The 11,999-nt window shown below is 38.4% G+C and overlaps 1 protein-coding gene across 2 annotated transcripts; it reads left to right on the top strand.

The window, feature by feature from the left end:
- The first annotated feature begins 4,233 nt into the window (after positions 1-4,233).
- Positions 4,234-11,416, top strand: EOMES (eomesodermin). Of its 2 annotated transcripts, none has more exons than XM_089690833.1 (6): positions 4,234-5,239; positions 6,180-6,334; positions 8,394-8,515; positions 9,210-9,368; positions 9,490-9,551; positions 9,978-11,416. In XM_089690833.1, the coding sequence occupies exons 1-6, from the start codon at positions 4,470-4,472 to the stop codon at positions 10,714-10,716; spliced, it is 2,007 nt and encodes a 668-aa protein (XP_089546959.1). In that variant the 5' UTR covers positions 4,234-4,469; the 3' UTR covers positions 10,717-11,416. The 2 variants fall into 2 exon arrangements, with proteins under 2 accessions (XP_089546959.1, XP_089546968.1); XM_089690842.1 differs by having other exon boundaries at positions 10,035-11,416.
- Positions 11,417-11,999: the final 583 nt, after the last annotated feature.

An 11,999-nucleotide genomic window follows, 5' to 3' on the forward strand; every position in this document is an offset into this window, starting at 1 on the left:
GAGAATTATAAGCAGAGAGATGATAACTAGATAGATAGATAAATAGATAGATAGATAGATAGATAGATAGATAGATAGATAGATAGATAGATAGATAGATAGATAGATTCCCTCAATATACGTATATATAATATATAGAGACATCTAAAAATAAACAGGTAGTTATGAGAATGATTAGTAGATAGATAGAGATAGATAGATAGATAGATAGATAGATAGATAGATAGATAGATAGATAATGAATAAATGGATAGATAGATAGATAAAGATATCTAGATAGATAGACAAAAGAAAGATTGTACTTTATATACACATTGTATATTTTGTATAGATTTACGACAGAAAAATATATATCACTAAAATATGTATAGAAACCATAAAAAGAACACAAGACCAATAGGTGAACACTGACTGGATAAATACTGTAATAGAACAGGACGTCACCTATATAACCTGTATGAAGCCTATCAAACGGACAGACTGGCGGGATGCAATGATAAATGCGATGTTTACACGAACGAGATGTATATCTGTAAAATATTAATACAGGTATATTAAGTTCTGTATTTATATTATTATACAGTGCTGTTTGAACAGATAATAGATATATGGTGTCACTTCCCCAGGAGTGGGCTTACTTTGTGACATATATCCCACTCTCTATGTACATTTGTGACCACGGTACAGATGATCAGCACTGTCTGTAGTTGGCAGTCACTTGTCTTTACATGTTCATTTCCGGGCACACAATGGTTACTATGGGGATCGCCCCTCTTGTGATCACACACACTATAAACAACTTAATAAAAGCAAAACAAATAAATAAATAAAACAAACCCAGGACATAATTAGGACTCCGTTTGCATTCTAATCGATCTAGCTATGTGTCCCTCCGACCCCCGATGGTTTGCAGAGGGGAAGCTGGATCTTGTACAAGCAAAGGTCATGAAAAGATAATATGGGGAAGCTGCTTTGTCCGCCCTCTCCTGTGCACCCCACTGTTAGTCTACTTTACATCTGGGTTACAATGGAACTTCCTAGTGTCTGGGTCAATAGCCCAGTATTCTCCCCTTATGGCTGGAAGACCCTAAGAACATCCTAGAGTGGGATAATAAGGGGCACAGCCAGGTGACTTCGTGTGCTATAATAAAATATCATCTGTTAGGAATGTATTCCCCAGTATTGTGATCTCATATACAATGAGGGCGAATACAGATATAACAGAGCAGTATACAGCTCATCATATGAGGCTTCGTGGCTTTCATAAACTGACAATTAAATACAGATCAATAGGAAATATAGCAATCAGCACTAAAAGGATCTGCAAATACAATTACAAATGATATGATATGAAAGATATTTTATTACCATTCTCGATGTATAAAAATCACAGGATTTTTTTACACTGATGTTGGGAGGATGAGGATATTTTCTAGGAATTGCTGTGAATGTATGGATGTAATTAAAATCATAGGATGTGAATAAAATTAGTAATTATCTTTTATCTTTTGTCACTTTAATGAACCAATTTGGTTCTTGAAAATGAAAAACAACAGAAATGTATCCCTAAAGCTGACTGGCTCTTTGAAATGACACATGTCATCCTGACAATGACTCTTTTAGTAAAGTCATCTCACAGTTTTTTTTTTATTTTAAGTTCTTAGCAGCTCTTGTACAGAAAGCCGACTTTATGTTAGATTTCGTTTTATATAATGTCATTATCACATAGTAGCAAGTATTTAGAAGTGGCCAATAGAAAATGATCCTGTGGTTTACCAAATAATTGCATCCTTAGCTGACAAAAAAAGGGCTTTGTCATTTTATGTCTGGGATGTCAGTTTATAATAGAACTCTGATATTTGGGAAGACCTCGATGTGCTGGAGATGAGGGATAGCCCTGGTCTGTAATGTCACAGCCTCTAATCCATCTCACCTTCCTAGGAAGTGCCACATACATGGGATGCCCCGGAGTGACATGAACAGGACTCTGCAGCAGATCAGGAGCTGAGAATTGGATGCCTTCATTTCATCTAGCAGGGAATCCTGACTGCCAGCCTGCCTGCCTGCCTGCAATATCTCTCTTCTGCTAACAAAAGGCATGAAATGTACTGAAGGATGCCAGATGGTTTATATCTGATAGCCACTTTCACCTGCAAGTCTGTGAAAATAATTTATCAAAACCTTTTCCTTGTGGTCCCCAAACAATAAAAACCCTGATAAGCCCCACTGCTGTCTCCGAGCTCTTTGGCACAGACTCTGTACACGCCGTATGCCGCACATCGAGACTGCTGCTATTCCCTCTTGTCTGCAATCTTAGCAGCTATAGAAAAGTGAGTTTAGCAAAGTGAAAATGGGAAGATTTCTTGGGGAGGCAGTAGAGCTCAGGATTTCAGGAGGGATAGCAAACAGGTCAGGGACTGGTAGTCCTCAATTCACTTTGGTGACTGACACCAATATATCTTCATTATAGACAGCTTGGAAGAAGGCAGAAAACCTCAACACATAAACAAGCAGGACTAGTTTTATTTATATATATATATATATATATATATATATATATATATATATATATATATATATATATATATATGCAATCACTGGTTGGTGACCTCTCCTCCCCCCCTTTAAATGTATATTTTACATATGTAAAATACGGGATTCCTTTGCTTAATTACATACAGTATATATGATATATATGTATATAGTTCTTAAAGAATAAGTATATAAGAATTTTAGTGTTTAACTGGTTTGTAATTTCTCTCTCCCTCTCTAACTTATTATATTACATATGTATAACACAGTATATATATATATATATATATATATTAGGCAAAGGAATCTTGTGTCATACATATGTATTATGTACACATATAGATATAAATATATATATAGACATAGTACATATGTATTTAGTACTACGTATGTATATAATTACATAGGATTTTAGTTTTCTGGTTTTTGATCTCTCTCTCTCTCTCTCTCTCTGTATATATATATATATAATATTTATCATGTATTTCGGGATTGCACTGGTTAATATATACATATTTCTCTATCCCTCTCTTTTTCTTTCCTTTTCTTTCTCTCTCTCTCTTTCTTTCTTTCTTTTTTTCTTTCTTTCTTTCTTTCTTTCTTTCTTTCTTTCTTTCTTTCTTTCTCTCGCTATAACATTTATAATATACTTCGGGATTGCACAGGTTTCTCTCTCTCTCCCTTCCTCTCCCCCTCTTCCTCCCTCTCTCTCTCTCCCCCATCTCTCTTTCCCCCTCCCCCTTCTTCCTCCCCCTCTCTCTCCCCTTTTCGTCCCTCTCTCTTTCTCTCTATATATATATCACTTATGTAAATAATTCAGCATTGAACTTTCCTCCTGCACACACTATGGTTAGAGGTGTCTTTACAGTGTTGCAATCTTTCACTTTCTTTTACAATAGATACATTTATTCAGCTTTTTACTGCACAAAATCAGATCCTTCGTTGATTCGTGTATTTTTAAATAGACTGAATAAACCAGAACAAGTGATGTGTAGTCTGCGCTGCCCCTTTCAAACTATTGGTTCCTTGAGTTAGAATAGATCACTTGTGAAATGTAACTTTTGCAGGAAATCCGAATGATCTAAGGTCTCCAGTGAATGCCATGGATGTGTGAAGGCCAGACAGGTTCTGGAGAGTATAGCTGTGTACAATCGACTCTTCCTCCCAGGCCCTATGAATTGGAGGCTGGGTTCCTGCATTTGTGTATTGGATGTCTCCTGCAGTCTCCTCGGTAAATAGAGTAATATGAGCTCTCTGTTTTCCTGCTCAATCAAAGCCCCCTTTTTATTTCGCTGCCCTCCACCAGCGCCCAGTAAGAAAGGCCTGTCTGATCTTAACAAAAAAAAAGATTTCCTTTAAACAAGGAGAGAGGAATGGTTTGGGAAGAAAGTAGAAATTCCCCTTCCTCTCCCTTTCAGGGAATTTGGTTAACAATAATTGCAAGCGATGCATTTGATGTGCAATGCTGAGCAGCCAGTGAGTGGGGCACAGGTGACTTGTTCCAATTAGGAATTGTCTAATTAAATTAATGTCAACCAATGGTCAGAGGAGACTTTTCTGTACTTGTCCTCCTCTCCTCTTGCCATGAAAGAGGCAGCAAGCCCCTCCCTGGAATCATTAGCCTTAATAGAGGTGTGAAGGAGGCGACCGTATATAAAGTGGCACAGGCAGCTTTTTTGACACATTTGATTTTCCCTTTCAGAGAGGAGTCCTGTGACTGTGAGTGGTGGTCTGCTTCCCCCTCCTCTTCAGCTTCACCCACTCCCTGGAAACACCTATGGATCAGATTGTAGACTGAAAGGACATTTCATCTCTCAGCACTCATCATCCCCCTGACCCCCCTTTTTTCTCCAGTGAGGGTCTGGCTGTACATGGTGTCTGCATCAGCCCAGCCGGTACAGATTTTGAGGCAGGCTTAACCTTCAGCCAGACAGAGGATGCAGCTAGGAGAGCAGATCCTGACCAGTTCTGCTCCTAACCTGCCCCACACCTTCTACCCTTTACCTGGAGACCCCAACAGCGCCGCCCAGAGCCCAGGCTTGGAATTCAGCGTGGGACAGCACAAGAACCAGCAGCAGCACAAGAAGTACCCCAGGGGTCCCCACTTGGACAGCCCAAGAGAAGCAGCTTCCACTAACACTGCCGCCAGCACTATGCTCAGTGAGGCCACTGAGAGCTTCCAAGCCACCAAGAACCTCCAGGACAGCAGCAGGAAAGGCTCTCCAGTGGTGGAAGAGGATTTGACTTCTGTCCCCCCAACTTCAGCACCTCGGTACCTGGACAACACTATGCAGGCGGCTTCTGAGCGCTACTACCTGCCAGCCCAGGGGCAGCAGCACCAACAGACTGGGGCAGAGCTGGGCTCCCCCTGCTCCATCTTCCCCTATGCCCCACCGCAGCACAGCGCCGTGTACCCACCGGGTGGAGCGGCCAGGTACCCTCCTTACAGCAGCATGCTACCTCCGGCCGGCTTCTCCCCTCCGGTGTGCCCCTCCCGCCCACAATACTCCACCGGCTATCAGTACAGCCAGGCACCGGGCACCATGTACAGCCCCTACCCAACGGCCGGCTCTGGTAGTGGGCTCAGTGCCCTGGGGCTGCCTGGTAGCGGGACTGGAGTCCGGGCACAGGTCTACCTCTGCAACCGCCCTCTATGGCTCAAATTTCACCGACACCAGACCGAGATGATCATCACCAAACAGGGCAGGTGAGTCCGGAGCCATAGGGCGGCATGTGCAACTGCCATTCACAGAAGAGGGATTTATTGCATGAAAGTAGATAGATAGATAGATAGATAGATAGATAGATAGATAGATTAAAGTAAAAAAAAACTGTTTGTGAGTGCGTGTATATGTATATATTTTTTGTATTTTATTTTTTTAGACTATAAAAAGTTTTTGGAGCATGCAGAAAGTTTTTTTTATCTATCTATCTATCTGTCTATCTAACTATCGATCGATCTATCTATCGAGGTGGGTGGGTGCCTACAATGCAATGGGGGCTGTAGGACTATAAGTCTCAGCATGGGCGGCTTGCACACAGAAAAGGGGCTTGTAGGTTCAGAATAGGTGCTGCCTTTACCTGTGTGATTAAAAACTAAATTGTAATATGTCATGTGAATATTGCTTTTTTTCCAGTACAAGGTAACAATGATTGTAACTATGGGGTAGTGCTAATACATTAAAGATGATAGATAGATAGATAGATAGATAGATAGATAGATTTAAAAAAACCCGTGGCTAAGGATCCTTTATTTAAAAATGTGGCAGTTATTTTAGGTTAATAGATTTAAAAATTGCTACAAATATTCACCCTGAAATAACGATCCTTATCCCTGATCTTCTTGAGGTCATATACAAACACGGCTACAATGTCATTAATATTTTCCTATAGAGGTCACCCAGGTTCCATTAGAAATCACAGTTTTGCCTTGTTTTCCTATCTGATTTGTTACATTGCTATACATTCGTCGTGTACTAGTATTCATCCCAGGAATTGATTGTCTATAGGTCTTTAGTTGAAATCTTTTAGTGAGATCTTTAGCTCTATTCCAGCATATAGAGTGAGTGTGATTTAAATAGACAGAACCTGTGTACAGTCCAGACATGGGGACAAGTGTATGATGGCTTTTTTGTACCCTTCTCTAGGAGGATGTTCCCCTTCCTCAGCTTCAACATCACCGGCTTAAATCCGACAGCTCATTATAACGTGTTTGTGGAGGTGGTTCTGGCCGATCCTAACCATTGGCGATTCCAAGGCGGCAAATGGGTGACCTGCGGCAAGGCGGACAATAATATGCAAGGTGGGTGCCTACAGGGCAATGGGGGGCTGTGGGACTACAAGTCTCAGCATGGGCAGCTTGTACACAGTAAAAGAGACTTGTAGGTTCACAATGGGTGCTGCTTTTACCTGTGTGACGAGAAACTAAAGTACAACAATGCTTTTATTACTGGGCATGTGTTGATACATTAAAGATAGTTCGATATAAAGAAAGATAGTTCGATATAAAGAAAGATAGTTCGATATAAAGAAATAGATAGATAGTTCGATATACAGAGATAGATAGATAGATAGAAAGAAAGAGAGAGAGAGAGATAGTTCGATTGATAGACAGGCAGACAATGGAAACTAAATTCTTAGATACATATTTAGATTTGTAGAAAGATTTGATTGGTAGATTGATTGATAATACGTAATTTGATAGATCGGTAATCAGGGAGATTAATTGATAAATAGGTAATTGATATATGCATTGATACGTTGATTATAAATATGATTATAAGGAGTACACACACATATATATATATATTTGGTATAAGGAGTACACACACATATATATATATATATATATATATATATATATATATATATATATATTTGGTAGAAATATTATATATATTTGGTAATTGTATTATAGATATATTTGGTAATTGTATTATAGATAAGTAATTGTATTATAGATAGGTAATATTTAAATTAAGAAGTATATTATAGGCAGACATGTGTTAATTAAAGGAAAGATTTAGATTAAAGGGGGATGAATTAACTTGATAAGTCTCTTGTGAAGTATATTACTATCAGAATACATTAATAGATGAACAGACAATACATAGCAATTAGAAGACTGTTAGATAAATGCATTGATAGGCAGACGGATTATAGATCTGTTAATAGATGAACAGACAATACATAAGACCAGTGTTAGGTATATAGGCATATAATGCATACAACGATAGGCAATATATAGGTAAACGGATGATACATACATTGATAGGCAATATATAGGTAACTGAATGATACATACATTGATAGGTAATATATAGGTAACTGGATGATATATACATTGATAGGCAACATATAGGTAACTGGATGATATATACATTGATAGGCAATATAGGTAACTGGATGATACATACACTGATATGCAATAAATAGGTTACTGGATGATAAATACATTGATAGGCAACATATAGGTAACTGGATAATACATACATTGATAGGCAACATATAGGTAACTGGATGATATATACATTGATAGGAAATATGTAGGTAACTGGATGATACATACATTGATAGGCAATAAATAGGTAACTGGATGATAAATACATTGATAGGCAACATATAGGTAACTGGATGATACATACATTGATAGGCAACATATAGGTAACTGGATGATACATACATTGATAGGCAACATATAGGTAACTGGATGATACATACATTGATAGGCAACATATAGTTAACTGGATGATACATACATTGATAGGCAACATATAGGTAACTGGATGATACATACATTGATAGGCAACATATAGGTAACTGGATGATATATACATTGATAGGCAATAAATAGGTAACTGGATGATAAATACATTGATAGGGAATATATAGGTAACTGGATGATACATACATTGATAGGCAACATATAGGTAACTGGATGATATATACATTGATAGGCAATATATAGGTAACTGGATGATATATACATTGATAGGCAATATATAGGTAACTGGATGATATATACATTGATAGGCAATATATAGGTAACTGGATGATATATACATTGATAGGCAATATATAGGCAAACGGATGATACATATATTAATAGACGGACAGACAGATGACAGACAATTTACCAGATAAACAATATGTAATAAGACAAGTATCAGGTCGATGGACATATATTATATATAAGGATAGGTGATACATGAAATGAAGAAAGACGATCAAGACTATGATATGAAATGACATCTGAATGGACAGGTAAGTGATCACAGAGGTAGTTATATATGATGACACGGTATGTAGAGAGAATTGTAGGACTCCTCTTAGTACATGTCTCTTCCTCTACCTCTGTCCAGGTAATAAGGTGTATGTGCACCCCGAGTCCCCCAACACTGGAGCACACTGGATGAGGCAGGAGATCTCCTTCGGGAAGCTGAAGCTGACAAATAACAAGGGAGCCAATAATAACAACACTCAGGTAAGACGGCGCTACCATGGACAGCGATCGTGCTCCCGTCTATGGCACTGACTGTACGCGGGGCGCATGGACTAGAAGCCGCGTGCACGGGGAAGTTATGAAAGTGTCGTACATTAGTGAATAACGCGGCACCGATGACTCCTAGTAGAGCCATAATAATGCATCGCCTTCTTCTAATGCTATAGAAAATGAAAGCTTCTGTCAGAATAGCTGGGAGGTCAACTTATTTTCATTGTTTTTTTCTTTTCTCAGATGATTAGTACTAAGAGATGTTGGCTTTTCTCACTCTGTTCTCACATCTACTTTACATTCAACACCTTCCCCACACTCCTGCTTACCTGTGAGTCAGCCCTTACCGCACACATATTTAATGGGCTTTGTGCCCAAGCTCAAACACAGTCTTGTTACAGCCAGTCACCCTTCCCCCCCAGATCATATCTGTCCTCTCAGGTTACCTTCTCCCCCCCCTCCCCCCCACTTACAAATTCTTCCTCCCACCCGCCTACACCCCAGAAACCTTCTTCTCACTTACCCACATAGCATACAATCAGCTCACCTCAATCACCTACTCAATGCCTCCTCCTCTCCCCACAAACAGCTTTCATTTCTTTACTTACTTGAAAAAGTCTAGCTAGAACTTAGAAAATTCTTTATTCTTAGTCTGATTTACTAAAAGTTATCTGTCTCTCCTTAGATGATTGTCCTCCAGTCTCTGCATAAGTACCAGCCACGTCTGCACATTGTGGAAGTCAGTGAAGATGGAGTGGAGGACCTCAATGACTCTGCCAAGACTCAGACCTTCACCTTCCCAGAGACTCAGTTCATTGCTGTCACAGCATACCAGAATACAGATGTAAGGGCCACACCATTGTCTTCCATAGGAGGAGGGGGAGTGGGGGCTGTATGTAAAGGGGAAGAAATATCAGTACTGAGAAGGCTGTAGATCACTATTAGATGTTTTTGTTTTATTTTAGATCACTCAACTGAAAATTGACCACAACCCATTTGCAAAAGGCTTCAGAGACAACTATGACTCGTAAGTATATCTTCTTTAAGATGGTGTATTGTGTTTGGTATGGGAAGGATTGCTTTATATTTTCAGTTTCATTGACATTGACAGTAGATTCAATATTGATAGAAATAACACCAAATTACAGTAGCTATAGAAAAATTAGATACACTGGCTTTTGCTGTATTATTCTGCAAAACTATGTATTTAATATAATAAAGGGATAGTGAAAGAACACTTAGCTTAGTGAATAAAGTACATTTGTGTTGATCTCAACTATCTAGTCAAGCACAGGACACAATTCTGCTTTTCTAACTCCCCCCCATGATTTGAGTTTTTCACTTTGTGAAGATTCTCTTTTAGGGAATCAACTTCTTTAACTTGTTTTACCCATAGCTTACCCATGTGTGATCATGCTCACCATAGTCACAGCAACTTTTTATTTTTTTATAGCATGTACACGGCATCAGAAAATGACCGATTAACTCCATCTCCTGCGGATTCTCCTAGATCCCACCAGATAGTGCCCGGTGCCCGCTACAGTGTCCAGCCCTTCTTCCAGGAGCAATTTGTCAACAACCTACCCCCTGCAAGGTACTACAGTGGAGAGAGGACTGTACCCCAGACCAATGGTCTTCTTTCACCCCAGGCTAATGAAGAAGTGGCCAACGCTCCCCCCCAGAGGTGGTTTGTGACCCCTGTCCAACAAGCTGCAGCCAACAAACTGGACATGGGCCCTTATGATACAGACTATTCTTCTAGTTCTCTTCTCACCTATGGCATTAAGTCTCTGCCCATCCAGACCTCTCATCCCATGGCATACTATCCGGATGCGGCCTTTGCTTCCATGACAGGATGGAGCAGCAGAAGTTCTCCATATCAAAGGAAAATGGCAACTGGTTTACCTTGGTCTTCCAGGTCAAGCCCCTCAGGTTTCTCTGAAGACCTTCTACCTAAAGACAAGGTCAAAGAAGAGTTGAACTCATCATGGGTGGAGACACCTCCTTCCATTAAATCTTTAGACTCAAACGACTCTGGTGTCTACACAGGAGCCTGCAAGCGAAGACGGCTTTCACCTAGCACTTCAAGCAATGAAAACTCCCCTCCCATTAAATGTGAGGACATTGCGAATGAAGACTTTAAAGATGCCTCCAAAGGCCTAGGCTATTATTCCTTCTACTCTAGTTCTTAAAGAATTATAATATATTTATATATGTATTTATATATGTATAGATATTACCTTAACACTTTGAGCACAGGGTGGATCTTAGCATTAAATGCCAAAAAAGTGTGGTGTTGCCTTTCAAATGGAGAGCAAAAGGGAATATAGAAAAACTGATTTGTAGCTCTCTAGAAAGAAAAAATGGAGCTCTGAGTGCTGCAAGTTCTAACTTGTCACAATCTGTCTTAAATGTGACAGTAATTAGTATTTCAAGTTGATAATATCTGCTTTGTTTTGGTTGCTTCATTTTTTATGTGATTTATTTATGAACCAAGATTATTGTAAATATTGTGTAGATATTCTGATGCCTATTGTGGAGTTTAATATATTGTATGAATTATATGTGTGTTTCTCTTGTTCTACAAGACAATTCCTAAACTGGTTTGTTGTACAACTGTGTAATGGCTAGTACACAAAAAATTCTATCTAGAGACTTTAGACTGCCATGTCAGAATGTACTTTTCTGTTGTGTTTGGGGAAAAAAACATCAAAAACAACGAGCATAAGAAAAAATACCACTTACACAAGACATTTGTAAAAATGTAGAATTCGTTATTGATCTGAAAGAAATTGTGAGTTTCAACCTTTTTATGTATATAATGCTTGGTCCTTTTTAATAAATGTGTTGCCTTCAGGAAGTTTCAGATCTGAAGCAGATCGGTTGGAAAAAGCGTTTGTTTCATGTAATTTTGAAGCATGTGTCTTTTCATTTGTATGTTTGGGAAAAGTAAAATAATTTCATTACTATGGGACTGGAAATACCGGTAATAATTAATGACAAGGCAGAAAAAAATATACAAACATAATTCATAAGCAGCAAGAAAAAAAATGTTAAAAAAGAAAAGAAAAAATGTTTGTAACATCGGTCAAACAGATATGTTGTTTATCACTTTATAGTGTAACAAATGTTACAATTTTGTAATCCAATAATCTAAAAAATTTCAACATGTGTCATCAATGAATAAAGCACCAACTAATCGATTCAACATTTCCAGTGTAGTAGTTTAAGCCTCCTCTGTAATAGAATAGCGTTTGTTCGTTAAAACATTGCAGGTATATATATAAATATATATATATATATATATATATAGTTAGTTAGCCACTAAAGATTTTTTTAGGGCTGATTATATAAACGATCGTCTCTAACCCCTTCTATTACACTAGTGTTTTACGTTTGTTATCATGTACAAAAAAATAATCACAATAATAATTAATAAATACATAATACAATGATAACATAATAATACATACGG

This window comes from Staurois parvus, unplaced genomic scaffold (genome assembly GCF_062004578.1).
Source record: "Staurois parvus isolate SC_StPar_1 unplaced genomic scaffold, SC_StPar_1.0 ptg000021l, whole genome shotgun sequence".
In the NCBI taxonomy this organism is placed as follows: Eukaryota; Metazoa; Chordata; class Amphibia; order Anura; family Ranidae; genus Staurois; species Staurois parvus.